The 16,730-nt window shown below is 47.8% G+C and overlaps 1 protein-coding gene across 1 annotated transcript in view; it reads right to left on the reverse strand.

Annotated features, from left to right (window-relative positions):
* LOC122376514 (extended synaptotagmin-2-like) overlaps positions 1-16,730 on the reverse strand; it is a 54,193-nt gene that overhangs the window by 10,922 nt on the left and 26,541 nt on the right. The window contains exons 16-18 of the mRNA XM_043356410.1: positions 7,106-7,206; positions 6,113-6,186; positions 3,224-3,316 (exon numbers count right to left, since the gene is read on the reverse strand). Of these exons, the coding sequence (XP_043212345.1) occupies positions 3,224-3,316; positions 6,113-6,186; positions 7,106-7,206 (268 nt within the window). The remainder of the gene's footprint in view (positions 1-3,223; positions 3,317-6,112; positions 6,187-7,105; positions 7,207-16,730) is intronic.

The raw sequence follows: 16,730 nt of genomic DNA on the forward strand, positions 1-16,730 counted from the left end.
GTTGAACTAACTACACAATCACACCGACCGAACGGAGCCATAACGGCCACAAGCCGACCAGTCGACAGCTGCGGCAGTATCAACGGTAGGCATTATACATAGAGTAAAACACAATGTTCAGTAATACTGATAGGAGCGGGAATGAAATAAGGAATAAAAAACAATTTTTCTTTTGTTGTGTCCTCACCTCGACAGTCTTTGTTTGGTTTACAGCGAGCAAATAGCAAGAAAAACGTCACAATGCATACTGCCTATTCGATATCCTTACAAGGAATGCACTACGTAAACTAGGGGCATATACTCTAGCTTGGTAGTTCCGCAATGTTTCATCAGGGATGACAGGTTGCCTTCATTTCACGTGACGCCGTCATCAGTCACCTAAAGCCTGAGTCGTTCTGAGTAATGCCTATCGCGATAGCTCGTCTGGGTCACGGCCACCGAGGTACGCCACGGGGTTAAGGAGTATACAATATACACCAACCATGCAACGACCGGCGAAAGCAGGGCTAATGTGCTCGAATTACGAAATGTCAGCGATTATGTCGCTAACATTCCTATGGAAAATTCCGAGCAACACATTGGACATACGCAAACAGGCGCTATTAAGCGCTATAAAGAAAATTACGGCACAAACAACTTGTTAAGCATGTCAGCTTGAACCACATGGTAACGCTGAAAACAAAAGGCAGGGCAATACATTCTTGGCATATTCGCTGAAGACGACGCTTGCAGTTTCATTTATCACGATCTTTTACGAATAAATGTAAAAAAGGAAATGTACCTCCATAAAAACACTTTGCTACTGAGAAACTTTTATGATAAGCAGAGCTCCACGAATCGAAATAAATGATTTTAATACCTATCTTTCAAGAAATGTCACCAGACCCTACACCAAAGGTCAACATTATGTTTGGAAATTGCAGAATCATTCCTATTGCAGTTATTTTTAGGTTACTTTTCTTGAAAGGTCGCAATCCCCGCCTTGTGTTACGTCCTGATAAAAAGACCATCGATAAAAAACGAAATGCATTTATCTGGACACAACAGATAAGGTTACTGTCAACATTTTCGTACACGGTCAAGCAGTGTGCTCAGAGAGGTCTGAGCGCAAGACAAATTTGTTGGAGGAACAGCTAAGAGAGCTCGTGTCGAACGACCGTGGCAACACGGCAGATGCGGCGCTAGCCCGGCTGTCGGCGCCAATGTTAGCTTTCTTGCATTTTCTCAGTCGCCATTACGCTTAAGATTTTTCTAGCGGCACTCCTAAACATCTGACTGATCTGACCTATCGACTTAGCTTAATTGATTGACCGCGAACAAATGATTCTGTTCTAAACCAGAGTTCACAGCATACATTTAAATAGCTACGTATAAAAAGAATATCACTCATATGCGCAGACACTGTGTACATTTCAAGGAGATAATTTTATATTTAACAACGCTGGTTTTTCATCACCAAACAATCTGAGCCATATGTGTCAGCCCCAAGCAGCCACTACTGTGCTAACGAGGACTAGCCAGGACTAATTGTCTGATTGGTGATTGAAGCTTCCCACAACACATTAGCACTCATTTGCTCCTCTCCCCTACCCCATCCCCTCTCCACTCAGCGGAGGAAAGGGGCCGCCCCAGGTCAGCACGAGCGAAGAGAAAAGCTCTGACGGACCCTCTGCTGATCACCGGCACTACTCGAGAGCCGTGAGGACGGACCAGGTGCTGATCACCGGGGCCGAGCCGGCGGCAGTGATCGAGGAGATGACGAGAGCTAATTGCGGTGGCCAGGGAACGGCGATTGCTGAGGGATGGAGCCGACTGAGGGATGGAGGTGACTGCGGGGGTGGTGGGCGCTCAGGAATAGACGTGATCGACATGCGGCGACGGTCAAGGCCTCAGAGATGATAATCGATGGAGATAAATTCGACTGGGGCGTAACCAATAACTGAAAGTTCCAAGCAGCGCTCGGTTGGAATCATTACGGCCGCTGGCTCCGATCATAACGACCGCAGGCTTCCGACATGGTAGGGTTTAGTTAGTTGGTCATGATATCGTGATAGAGCTGGAGTTTTTTTTTCATGAAAATCCAGTACCACGATACCAGCGTCAGGTAGCGTCAATTTCAAGCCGTGAAACAGGGGCCAGGTGGCATACCGCCGCACACAGGTGTTCCAAGTCACACCAACGCCACACGAACAATCACACTGCAGTCTTCAAACCCACGCGGCCGGGTGCTACACCCACAGCCCACCCTCGGTAGCTGAGGAGCTGATGACGGGCCGGTGTGAGGGGCGGAGGGGCGACCACCAGTCCCCCGGGCGGACCGCCCACCGCCAGCCACTAACGATGTGACATGAGACGGCAGCGGCGGACGCAGCGAGCGGACATCAGCAGACGTCGCGAGCGGACAGCGGGAACGAATGTGGGGCGCGGAGGAAGGTAACAGGATGCAGCTGCGTCCGTCTGAATGCATTTTTCTTTTCAGTACGGCGTGAAAAGTTTGATATCGAACTTAGTGCAAGTATCCAGCTTAGGGGATGTATAATTAGCATCGTACGGAAATCCGCTAGCTGATGCTTGAATCCTTGTGGAACAATGCAATTTAACTACGACCATCTAATCAAGTGCACATTGTAGCTAGTTAACTACCACGAAACAGTTAATTCAGTATTTAATGTTGTCATAAAAAACTCGTTTTAAAACTCAATTCACGTTCGAGCTTAGAACGTAAGAGCGTCGTTTCTTAAAACCTATTCACTGCTATGCTGTCCGTCCACGATTATTCTCAATGATCAGACGAATACCGGGTGACTAATGGTATCGCAGACTTTCTCGATGCCCACCCAGTACCTACCATTCTGGTGTGGGCGCACGGGGGACGGACACCTGAGCCCGGCTCAGTCCGATAACTTCGCGGCCACGGTCAGCCGCCGACCGGTTAACAAACGACCCCCACTGCAGCGCGAGGTGTCAGGAGACGGCGGCGGGGCGGCTTCGATCTGGGCAGGGGGTCTCTGGGGGCCGCTGTCGGAGACGACACGGCGCCCGCTGCGGCTGTCACCGGGCAGAGACACCCGATCGTGGCACCCGTGATTACAGAACGGTGTTACCGGGCGGTCCCGCACCGTATCGGCACAGATAATCCCAGCTCCAGCCCTGGCCCGACCCTACGCTGAGCCTCCGTCCCCGACAGATTCCCAGGGCAGACCCTCAGCCGAGCGATACTCACGATATCTTGTGGACGACGATGATGAGAGCGCTGCGCGTCTCACTGTAGCGTAGCGTCATCTCCACGCGGCCCAGGCGGTATTTACCAGCGGGACTGAAACAAATACCAGATTATTCAGTACCCACACAGACGGCCTTTTCTGGCGGGACTGAAACAGATGAGACAGGATACTCAAGCCCCGGTATTTACCGGTAGGACTAAAACACGAACGTAGACGAGGGACTGAAAGAGAAACACGCACAGCATACTCAACAGTCATACAGTCTTTACTGTCAGTATCAATACCCGCACCGATAATAGCTACCCTCGGTTTGAACTGGACCACAAATACGCCTCGATACCCCTGAAACATCGACAACTTTTCAATTAGTGGTGAAACAAGCTGCCGACGGGCTTCACTATTTTCGTATCCACATTAGCGAAAACAAAATTATACCCTTTTGGAAACTACGTAGTGATTAGCTTTCGAATACTATTCAGTATTCCCGTTTCCGTTGCGTGGGAGGAACACACAGTCGTTCCCATCGATTCAGCGTTGGCTCGGACCAGTTTCGGCCTCACTGCGTAGGATGGTGTTCCTATCACCTAACCCGAAACAAACGACGGCAACGCTCAGCGGGCTGGACACCAGATGCCACAGAAAAGAGAACGCAGCAGAGCCAAGGTCAGACCTAGTTTCCATACTAGCTGCGGAGGGCAGAAGACGCCAACAAAAAACACCGGCCACAGTCCTAACGGAGAGCCGACCAGGCACGTCATCCAACCCCAGGGAGCGTGACGCGGCAATTAGGGCGAGTGGGACGCTTAACGAGCCTTAACGAGCACTGGGAAAGAGAAACAAACCACAACTGACACTGAGCAGAGCCGAGAAATGTTTGCGACTTCACCACAAGGTGTCACTGTTCACCACAAGGTGAACAGTGACAGAAGGAATCAACTTTCCATTGTGAAAACGTTTACAGATGAAACGGCATTCAGATGATAAATGGGGTTAGAATATGTAGGCGGCCATAAAACAAGATTTTCCGGAACAATTATTAAACATATCGCATGACGCACCGGATGATGAGCTGCATATATGAATAGACAGCATGAGACAATTCATGTCATCTGTGATGCATGATCTGATATACACAGAACGAACACAATCTGATGCCTTCTGAGCCGGTGCGGCAGCCGTCGTGTGGGCGGTGCGGGGCAGGGGGCGGGATACCGCCGGGGGCTGGTTACACCCGACACCAGTGTCGGCTCCGCCCCGGCGGGCCATTAGCAGCGCACTCTCGGGTGACGCACCGCCCGCGCGGCCCGTGCAGGGCGGCTCGGGTGACGCCAGCCCGCGGCACCCCACACGAGCCGTGTTGTGGCGACCAGAGGCGACCCGTGTTGTGGCGACTGGCGACCCGTGCTATTGTATTCCGAGTGGTTTTCATGGAAAAATATCGATACTCAAGACATCGAATGAATCACAAAGTATCGGGTGCAAATTATCCAAAAACATAATATCGAAGCCGAAAAGAGTAAAGATGACTAAATCTTGGACTTATACCTGGTCTTACAGATCAATTGTATAAAATTGATATCATTCCAAATCCACACACCCCTAGTGATGCAAAACGTATGGCGAATTTTCCGAAAATAAAATCGAACAGATCTTTCGGGAATCGCATTGGAAATACCGACCATACAGTGATAAACAAGATTATAAATGAGACAAAGCAGCAGATACGATAACACCCAAGCTCATCATCAAATACAGCAAGTATGAATATGACATATGAGAAAATATGAATGTGACAGGCCAAAACGGGCCACCCCTCAAATGCCCATAACACGAAGCAGTCTCCTCATTTTCCCACCCACTCGCAGTTGTGAAGCACCACTCAGCAGCAGGTGGGCAATCAAAACTTTGCTTTTTAGCACTTCAAACACAAAAACGATGTGTGAAGTTTGAATAGCTTCACTGCCCTTTTGCTCCATTTCAAAGGCACTAGGCGGTAGTTTTTAACTTCAAACGACCGGAGCCCTGCACACCGAGCACCGAGTTATTTGAGAGTGGAGAGGGGTGGGAAAGGAAGGGATGGGAGACAAAATGTGGAGCACTTGCGTGACTTAAATTCTCAGAATGTCATAGTACGAATTTACCTAGTAGAGAAAACTAGTAGAGAGTAGGGGAGAGCTGGAAGGGAAGATAATAAAAGCAGGCCATGAGTGAAGATAAGTGACGAAGGGAAAAGAGAATTATGCGGTTGTTCATTGCAAACATAATGTAGGTAAATTCATCAGCGCGTTCATGGTCACAGTCACGCCCTAAGTACCGACACAAAACCGTTCACCATTAAAATAACGTGTGGCGAAAATTCCACAACTCCGATCTGCAGGTCAGCAGCCAAGAAGCACCTGTTTGGGCTCACTCCGGTTCCCAGGCTCTTCTGAGAAACGCCCTCCCTCATCCCATTGTAGGATAGCTGCTCTAGAGCCACAGTTATGGGGTCATAAAAATCAGTGCACGTCGTATTCCTGTGTCCATTTTTACACAGTCCGGCACTGGGCGAACGTTATGACTCTGATGGGCAGCCGGAAATGACGTCAAACTGACGTCATGATGAGTCAATTCTCGACTACAGAAATGCTCCATGAAAGGCACTGTCATACACCCGTCACAAACAACTTCATGAAAAAGTTGGCCCATTGTTTATTTGTTTTTTTTTTTTCGAAATAAGCATCAGGAATTCACCAAATTATCTCAAAATACATCGCATGTTTAAAAAAAATTATGCGGCTGTGCGATGTGCAATGGACACAAAAGAGAATAAACAAAATGTGGCAAAAAAATCTGGTCAAATTCGGTCACATAATCTTTGTCGGCACATTTGCCATGGGCCAACTTACTTTTCGGGTTTCCGCTGCCGCAGTCCGGCCTCGGTGGAGAGACCCTGGATCAGCGTCTCAACCTCCTCACGGGTCTGTCAGAGGGGACAGAAAAGATGTCAGAGACCGAGCGGGGTCGTCTCGACTACCGCGAATCTGTCAGAGGGAGCAGCGGGGATAGTAGACACAGAATGGGGTCGTCTCGTCTCCTTACGGGTCTGTCAGATGGAAAAGAGCAGTCAGATGTGTCAGGGAGCGACACTGTCACATCCAAAAGTGCGCTCATGCAGAGATCACTGCACCTATGAACCTCTCCTTATCGGGAATCTCTACAGTCTACAGCATAGAGCCACCAACTATCGTGGGGAGGATAAAAAGCTGATTGTGTCGCTTTTTTAATACACGACCCAACATGGATTGATGCAGAAGCTTTGAAGGATTACTTGCACCCCATCCCATTCAAACAAGGTAATGGCATGCAAGTCTGGAATGAGCCCGCTGATGTGAGGATCACGTATTCAGTTTTACGACTAAGGCAAATCACCTCCCTTAGGCGTGACATATGGGGCAGCGTATATTGGGACTTTTGTTACCACACCGAACACCAGGACTTGTGATACGTCGATGTTATAACATTGGGCGATGGTAGCTATAAAGAACGTCACAAACCAGTACTATCCGGGTTATGTGAGCTTAACGAGCCCTGGCGGTGTAATGACCCGTTCACATACGGCACTTTTCGACACGACGGCTGTGTCAGTAGCACCAGGCACTCGATTTCGGTCTGTCTCAGCCTACCGAGCAGCGTCACTCAGCCTATCTGGAGAGTAGTGTGCCTATCTGGGTGCTAGTGAGAGCCGGGGCCGATACTAGGGAAGCTGAGATTGACTCAGCGAGGACTAGGGTACAAATCTGTAGGCAAAGACCGTTGTCAGTGCGGCCAGTGTCAATGGGAGTGGTGGCCGGTGTCGGTAGTTTGGCTGTGGTCTCTCAGAGCCGGGAGCGGCAACTGACCTCAGCCGGCACGGGCTCGGGTCGGTGTTCTCCGCCGGTCGCCTGCTCCGGACGGTCGGCCGGCGGGCGGCTGTCCGGTGGCGACACGTCTCCTCCACCACCTGCAAGGCATAGAGGGGGAGGGGTGAGAAGGAGGCGGTGCTACGTCCTCTCCACTTCACTGCCTGCACCGCACAGAGGGGTAGAAACTGAGAGGGAGAGGAAGAGCAGATGAGAGGGCGGAGCGGGACGACCACGGCACGGACCCTAACAGCCTTGATGGAAACAGATTTTTCTACTACGCCAATCAATGGCACTGCCTGTTAGCGGTATTTTAAAATAAGCAAATAAGGAAGTGTTTAAACCTGAGCATAACAATAAGCACAAAAACATAAATATACGTTACGAACATAACTTGAAACTGGTGCACGAAGCAAGGATTAGTAGCGGCGTATATTTCCTAGCGATGTATGCAAGCAGCGATGGTCAGAAGGCCAGTAGCAAATGACCTCACTCGCTGCTCACATACACGTTCAATGTTTGACATAAACAAGCAGCAATGGACGATCATTACACAGTTCTCGGTAATTGCGAGTCCGGTCATTAAACTCATGGACAAATGTCTACAGCAAATAATTCTGCCTGAATGGTTGTAGTCGAGCGATCATTGCAGCTAAAACTATGTTTAATTTGGCAAAGCCGCTGCCCATTCTGTCAAACAGAGTGATAGGACCACAGCGACGGCCTGGGAGGGGCATCGGCCAGGGACGCCAGAGCACAGGTTCAACCCAAATAGTAGACCCCACATACTTGCTAGGTCACAGGCGCAGACGAGTAACTCCGGTATCGGGCATAAATGCCACAGACGAATAAGAGTGAGTACCAAGATGTGTCACCTCCGGTTGAGGCTATTCCAGTACTATGTGCTGTCTAAATAAACGCACCAGACATGTGCTTGGATCCGAGAGCTGGATCTATGATCTCAGTGGATCTCTCGACAAAATAGAGGGGTTGGATCTATGATCCGAGTGGATCTCTCGACAAAATTCAGGGGTTGGATCTATGATCCGAATGGATCTCTCGACAAAATTTAGGGGTCGGATCTATGATCTCTGTGGATCCAGCGGGCAAAAATTTGTGGAGGACCTATGATCTGTATGGATCTCACGACAACATGTAGCCAATGAAACCCTCATCCTACATAATTGTACACCTTACAGTGCAATACAATTGAGAATTATCACTTGTGGACATGGTTATTGGTTAAGACCACTTGAAATCATTAGGTATCATCATTAAACTTGAATTTAAATAACAACATTTGTACTATATTTAAAATAAACCAAGAACATGCATATTGCTACTTTTTGTGACCAATTGTAACTTTTTCATGACAGCACTGATGACAATCTTATCAACAAGCTACAGCCACTTTAACTCAATGAACAAACAGTACAGACAGATGCAGTGGCAACAGGGCACTGCAGATTTTCATTTTGGTCCCATTCTTTCCATGCAACGCCAGTAGGCCTAATGTTAAAATGCCAAAATCTATGGGGGGGCACTGTGCCCTGGTGCCACCCCCCCCCCTGTTCTGCCGCCTATGGACATATGTTAGGAAATCAAACCTGGAAGCCAAATAGGTCAGTTTTGTTAAAAATAATCCAGCAATCCACTTCTGCCAGGTATGAAATCCCAATCCAGAATGTTCATATGAGCTATTAGTATGTGCAACACAATTTCGATTTAGTAAGAATAGCAACCAACCTCTAATACTTTCCTAATAAAATTACAAGTTCAAAAATGGCATCAACTTCTTCAGATTACCTACTTTTGGCATCGTGCCACGTGGCTGTGCTTTTTGTTATGAGAGAGCCTCCCAAAAAAAGACAAACGAAATTCACAGCCCACGTTTTGGTAATATGGTTTTATTACGTCATTATCATTTGACCAATGAGAAATCTTTATTTGACCAAAACCGTAATGATTTCAAGAGATTCCCCGTAATAGGCCCTTTAAACTAATGACGTAAGATATTGTTATTCTTTTGAAAAGTGAATAAAATAAAGATGCAAGGCGCACACCGCTCAGGGTCATATAATACCGTTTCAGCTTACGTTTACGTCATTAAATTCAACGCTACAAAGATGATATTCACAAACAATAGCATCGTACAACTATGTGAGGCAGAAAAAATGAACATTCTCTTAAAAAACTCCAGACTTTTGAATTTCCAGTTTGATTTTTTATTTATTTTCGTTATACTCGAAGGTAGAACGCCTAGCTCATTTGTTATTTGAAATGACGTCACGAGTTCTATTTAGATACTGAATAATCATTTTACGGTAAATATCCAAGGCCATTACAATTGATATTTCGCTTCCCATCGCTTCCGCAGGGTGTTGAATATTTTAATACTTTTGTTTATATTTCAGTTTATTTTATCAAATATTTCTTTCAATAGATTGAAATACCTTTACCTAACCAAGCCACATGTGTCAGTATCATCTTTTATTGTTTATCAATCAATTGTGGTAGCTGGAAACTGGAAAGCCTCATGGTTGCCTAATGCAAGATTGTCTTATCAATATCATTATGTAGATTATAACATGAATTGTGATGTGGTAGGTACCTAGTTATGCATTGTTCATTAGTCATTACTTTGACTTACCTCTATGTTAATTGTTAATGCAAACTTTTCTGTTGGTATGTGAACTGTGAACAATCTTCATGTCACTCAATTCTCTCAAGTTGTGACCGTCATGAGCCGCCTTTATTTTGTATTCTGTATAATGTAACTGGATGCAGGGTTGTGCTCGACTCAAAAAAATTTGCCGACTCGACTCATCATTCAACTTCAGAATGCCCTGACTCAACTCTGACTCAAGCAAGGAGCTGGTTTTTTCCCTTGACTCGACTCATGACTCAAGCGGCTCAATGAAAATATGAGTTGACTCAAACTTGACTCAAATTTTTTGCTGAGTCAAATGTGTTGACTCAAAATTGACTCAGATAAAGTTGTTGAGCGGGGGGGGGGGTTAAAAAATCCGGCAGCAGGGCCAGGCCTAAGTTATTAAGCGGGGGGAGAATGAAAAACTTATACTATATATTGTTTCTAGAAAGTTGAGTCAGCTGACTCATGTTCCTAAATGTTTTTGACTCAACTCAATGTTAAAAGTTATTTTACTGACTCAACTCTGACTCAACTCAACACCTTAATATTTTTGTCCGACTCAACTCTGACTCAACTCAACAGCTCAACATTTTATCCGACTCGACTCAAATCTGACTCATTTGAGTCAGAGTTGAGTCAAATTTCTGACTCGACTCATGAGTCAAGCACAACCCTGACTGGATGCCTTTACTAATATGGCCTTTGTATAAGATTGTTTGTTTCTAACCATACTTTGGTATTCATAACTTCTTATGAAAGAAAGTTGTTACATTTTGAGCACATATGAGCTATGATCCCAATGGATCTCACGACAAAATTGGGGAGCCAGATCTATGATCCGAGTGGATCTAGCGACAAAATTGAAGGGTCAGATCTATGATCCCAGAAGATCTCTCGATAAAATTGAGTGGTTGGATCTATGATCTGAATGGATCTCGGATCGGGATCCATGGGATCGGATCTCAGATCCATTTTTCCGGATCCAAGCACATGTCTGAAACGCACCGCTACCTTCGTAGCACATCATATAAATGATTCATTCCAGGAGGCATGTAGGACGTAGGTATAGATCACTCCGGTCATTCCTAGATCAAACATGTGCCATTCGTTTGTCTATTTTCATCATAATCGTTATCTTGTCTGTCATCCGCCACTGACATTGTCCAGTCCTTGGTAGTGTCGTGAATGATCAATACATTTCCGGCTCGTGTTGTAGCAGCAGTGACAAGGCAGAAAAAGCAGCATCCAACGGTGAGGCGGTTGCTAGTCATTACCGTGATTCATACTGTCACAAAAACGTTCCTTTCACACCGTTGCACAATGGGACCGGAGCGAAAATTAGCGCGACATCGGTACTTTTTCGTATTTCGTGCCCGCTTTTCACATGAAAAGAATGGTAGAATCATAAAAATGGTAATCGGTGTACTTTCTAAGCAATTTCTGATTATTATAATTAATTAATCATTAATTAATTCATTAATTAATTGATTAATTAATCGGTTGACCTGCCCTGACCTCGACTCCGCTCGGTCACGTGATAAGACGGCAGCACCTGTCAGGCCAGGTCATGACGGCACCGGAAATTCCGATAAGCAAATAATGTAGCCACCAAAACCGTGAAGATGGGAATCTGATGGCCTACATGACTATATAACAAATTTATTACGGGTCAGAAAAGTGTATCAGAAACTCCGATAGAAGGTACGGATATGTCCGGACAAAACTTTAATATAGTTGGTACTTGGCAACCTTGTTCGATTCCTGAGGTTCTGTTACTCGCGGCTCCCGGCCGCGGCGACCTGGAGTAAAAAAATGCCCCTCATTTTCGCTGTCGCAGGCTGACGCAGCTAAATTATACATTTTCTGAAAGGCAATTGATTGGTAAACACCATATTGATAAAAGAACAGCGGGACCTAGCGGGACTTTTTATATCGGCATTCCAGAATATCTATAACAGTAAAATTAACTAACAATTTTTAAAGCACCAAAAAAACTTAACATTTGAAGCGTATCTATATATTCAGCTATGAGTTTTTTTTTTCTTCCATCGTGTAGCCCATGGTCTAACTCTAAACTATCAGGTTAGACGTCGAAAATATTGATAAAGCCGTCTAATAGATATATTTTTTACCTACATTAGCTGCTATTTTTCTCCGTACGAAAACGGGTCTACGATGCTTGGCACAAAACTTTGTGTTTGGGCTGATGTGGCGCGGACGCTGTACACTATGGACGAAAAATATTTGCAGATTCGTGGTCCATGGACATTTCTGAACTACGTGACACAGTTTAACTCAATTTGGGAAAGGTCGCCAAATCCACCAATGTCGCGCTAATTCCGGCCGCGGTCCTATCGTGCGTTGGCGTCCGACAGAAGACGTCTAAAATAAACCTAACCTACGGCCAACACAGCCGGACTTGAGAACCTACCTATATGGTAAATAAACCATTCATCAGGGCGGCCCCCGTACGTAGTAGGGGTGATTGTAAAAGTCGGACAGATCCTGGTAGCGTGGCAAATTAATGACTCGGTAGAACACAGCCATTTGTGAGCGCTGCAGGTTTAAAAACTTGTTAAAAGGTAAGCACAAACCGACAAAAACATGTAATCATTAGCATAACAACAGAGCTGCTACATTTTGATAATGCGTCAAATTGACGTCATTTCACCGCAGTATGTTGTATTTATTATCTACGATGAGCCTTTATTTGATGTTAGCATGTTATCAAATTACTTTGGCTGTTGTTTACCACTATGGTTTGAAGCGTTTCAAAAGAATTTACAAACTACTGTAATAAAATCAAATTCAAATGCTTCTACAAAATCATTTTAAACACATACCAAACTTAAAAATTTATACGGCCGTTTATGTTCGACGAATATGTGTAAGGCCCACATCAAACAAATTAATCTCTCGCAAACCTAACTTCGCAACGCAATCAAACGTAGAAATCCCCCCCCCCCCCCGATCGCGTACTTACAAATTACGTTAGCAGCCAGCGCTCTACCGTCTGTACGTAAAGGTGCGGCGGCCGGCAGTAACCCATTTTATCGCACGGCGGCGGCATCCGGTCAGCGTTATGACCTCCCAGGGACGTCCCGCATCACCGTCCATACGTCATTTCGGTGCGCCGAGCCCGGAGGTGCCTGGGGACGGACGCCCGGCGGACGGGCAGACCGCCGCCCGCTGCCGCAGCGATAAGTCACCGGGGCTGCAACACCGCCTGCCGGGGCTGCAATGGTGTCGACTGGGGCTGCAGTACCACTGCCGTGGCTGCAATGGTGTCGAATGGGTCTGCAATAGCGCCAGCCTGGTCTGCCAATAACGCCTACCAAGGTTGCATGTGGCTGCAATACCACTGCCGGGGCTGCATTAGCGCTGGCAACGGATATATTCATGTTCCTCTAGGGCTGCAAAAGCACTGGTCAAAGCCACAATAGGCAGTAACGCGAGCTACAGTGCGTTGCAATAACGCAGCATTCCAATAACACGGACGTCCGCTTCAATAACACTACTCAGTCTGCTTAGCACTGGTCAAGGCCGCAATGACGACGCCAGACAAAGTCACAAAAGGCGGACTTTAACTGAAATTTCGCAGATTTTCTATGCAATAATGCGGACTTGCGCCTAAAAACGCCACCGAGCTTCCCATAGCACCAACCAAGGCTGCAACAACGGCACTCAGCCACTCAGGTTGCAATAGCGTCAGCCAAGGCTGCAATAACGACCATCGGGCTCCTGTAACGCCAGCGGTTGCTGCAATAATGCAGACCTGGCTGCAATAACGCTGCTCAGACTGCAATAACGCCAGCCAGCCGACAACGGCTCCCCGCCGGCCGATTTCGCTCGCTCCCTGCGGAGTCTAGTTCGAGGCAGCGGCGGTCGAGCGGCCACAGACGCACAACTTTGGCGGCCGCCCGGCGCCTCCGAGCGGTAAACCTTCGCCGCTGGGAGCCCCGGCATCCGGCGAGATTTCGGCCGGCCCGAATTGGACAACCTGACAAATGGCTACCACCGAATACCGAGATCATCGGCAGGCGTGTCCGCCGAGGCCACCCGCCCACCCACGGCCGCACACATTTCGAGACGTTCGCTGCAAACTTTATGCAGATTGACGTTCATCGGAAAGGAGCTGGTAAGTCCGCCACAATGGCCAGGTATTTCCAGTCTATGGATGGATTTCCTGCGGTGGTCGATTAAGTGTGACGTGGGAGGAAGCTGTCAGTGCAGCGTGTGGCCACCTGATGGTGATGACGTGGCAGCCCTGATCATTGAGAGCCAAACAAGAGGTGCTCGTTAGTCGGAGCTGACCGCGCACATTACGTGTCGCAGGCCTGTCCAGCAGAGACGCACTGCCCTCCAACGACGGGTGTCAATACGAACGATCGGCGACCGGCCGCGGTCGGTGTGGCCCTCCCCAGCCGGTCGGTCGGCCGTCCCCGACTCGGCGAGTTTGAGCCGGCCCATTTCGGACGCCCCTGACACACCGAGCGTTCACAATGGGCGGTCACGGCGGCCCTGTCCGTTCGCTGCCATGGCAACGACCCGCCGCCGACACACACACACGGGGTCGATCGGATGACGTCACAACCACACCGGTCCCCGTGGCCGGAACGAGGCACAGTCGTCCACCGTACCCGCCCCGCCCCACCGCCCGACACCGCGGCAGCCGAGGGAACCAGCTCCGTGGGGAAGGCAGCGAAACCAGATTATGGCTGGTGGCGACAAGCGACGACGGAGACACACGCCTGATGACGGGAGAGTGGGGAGAGAGGAAGAGAGAGAGAGAGAGAGAGAGAGAGAGAGAGAGAGAGAGAGAGAGAGAGAGAGAGAGAGAGAGAGAGAGAGAGAGAGAGAGAGAGAGAGAGAGAGAGAGAGAGAGAGAGAGAGGCGTGGAGAGGGAGTTCCAGGAATGCATCAGTTGAGAGCTAAGTGGTGAAGGCCGGAAGGGTACTGCGATAACAGCACGACGCTACCGCTAAGCTCATATCAGTGTGTTTGCGGAGAATACATTACAGGAGGAGAGTAGCTCGAAACTTGCATATCCGTGTGGATATGCGCCGTCAAACTAAAACAAGCAATTGTGGGAGCTGAAAATAAGTAAATAAATGATTCTCTCCGACATCAACAAAACATTTTCCGCAAAGATGTACGGCTCTCGCGAGATTAAGCGGTAGGTTTTGCACTCTTACATTTCCGGTTATATCTCAGAAACCAATCGACCTACGATGAGGCCATTTTACACGATCATGGCCGGCTTGTTGCCCAACAAGTCGATCACATCTTCAACACGTAAAAGCTTAATCCGCGCCGGGCCGGGGGGGGGGGGTGTTTGAACACCCCCCCCCCTGCGGTTTTTGGCACACCTGTTCGTGCATCTTTTCCGCACATGTTGTGAAAATTTCAGACCCAGGTCACCTTAGGTCAGGTCACCAGGTCACGCCAAGTGACCTCACCTCAGAAAAATTAAGAATGCTCGTCATAGCTACACCGATTGATCGATTGCCTTGAAAGTTTCAGCGATTGATAAGAACAAAATTATTTATAAAATGTATATTTCGGAATTTTGATATCGGTGACCTAAGGTCAGGTCAATTTTGCGGCCTCTCCATTATAAGTCAATGGGAGAAAATTGAAAAGCGTCTGTTTTGCACGAACGCTATTCTAGACACTCTCAAACATCGAGATGTAGGTAAAATTGACACACTGAACCGAAAAATGGCAACTGTGACCCCTCGTGATGTCCCCGAGGTCATCTCAGGTCACGAACAGAATCTAGCAGTTTTTCGCTAATAACTTCTGATAGAGACGTGAAAGAGCGCTGAAAACGCCTTAGATGTGTTCGGCTCGACGTTGCGGATCGACTGATATGCAGCATGACCTTTTCCGGTCAGGTCATGACCTTGACCTGAGGTCAAATTTTCAAGTTGACCTTTCAAGGTCGAATAATAGTTCATTCGAAGCGTCTCGACGAGAGGAACACGATGGTGGCAAAAGTAATGTCATGGCTCTTTTGAGTCAAAAGTTATTGCCGAAAAAAACGTTTTTCGTAAAAACGGCTATTTTTGGAGTTTTTGCCCTCTGGAGGCTAAACCGTTGACCTGAGGTCAAATCTGAGAACATTACTCAGAAACGTCTGTAAAAGGGCTATCGAATGCACTTTTCCGCGGCGCTGTAGCCCCATCGGTTCCCGAGATAGCCGTTGGCAGTTTCCAAAATGTTGAAATAGTCAACATTTTACCTTTGGTGACCTCTGGTGACCTGACCTTTGACCTGACCCAAAAAATGACCGAAGTGTTTTCGTCCTTATTTTGGACGATCTTTCGATTGCCGCTTACCACGTGTCGCTACGTGGCCCAGGAGCCGAGTTAGAAGGGGGGGGGTGTTCAGACACCCCCGGCCCGGCGCGGAATCTCAGAGCACCGGCCCGGCGCGGGTTAACCCGCGCCCCGTAGGGCTACCGGCGGACCCTACCACCCGTAGGGGGGGGGGGGGGGCCGTTTCGGCCCCCCCCCCTAAGATCTCGGAAAGTTACCGGCCGATTTTCAAAATTCAAACGGCGTTCGATAGCCCCACCCGGGAACTACCTTGTGACCAAATTTCATTGACCTAGGTCAAACCGATGACGTCACAGGTCAGGTCAAAGGTCAGATTTTCACCGTTCACAGGCAATTCAAGAAATGTGCTGTGAAAGCGAGTAAATTGGTTATTCATTGAAAACCATCGATGGTACATTGTTCGTCAAACACATACTTTGCTATCTGAGGTCACTGATACCAGGTCAGGTCACAGCGAGGTCAGGTCACCGGGGGTCACAATATGAATGTGTCGTGTGATACATGTTTTATGGTCCATTTTACATGTCAAATGCGATTATGTGGGTTAGGCAGCCTTTGGGGCCAGCCTAGGTCACGTTTTTGTGAAGGTCAGGTCAAGGTCAGGTCAAATTAGGTCAAATTTCAAAGTTGA

The sequence above is a fragment of the Amphibalanus amphitrite genome, unplaced genomic scaffold (assembly GCF_019059575.1).
Source record: "Amphibalanus amphitrite isolate SeventyFive unplaced genomic scaffold, NRLGWU_Aamphi_draft 000042F_arrow, whole genome shotgun sequence".
Taxonomy (NCBI): Eukaryota; Metazoa; Arthropoda; class Thecostraca; order Balanomorpha; family Balanidae; genus Amphibalanus; species Amphibalanus amphitrite.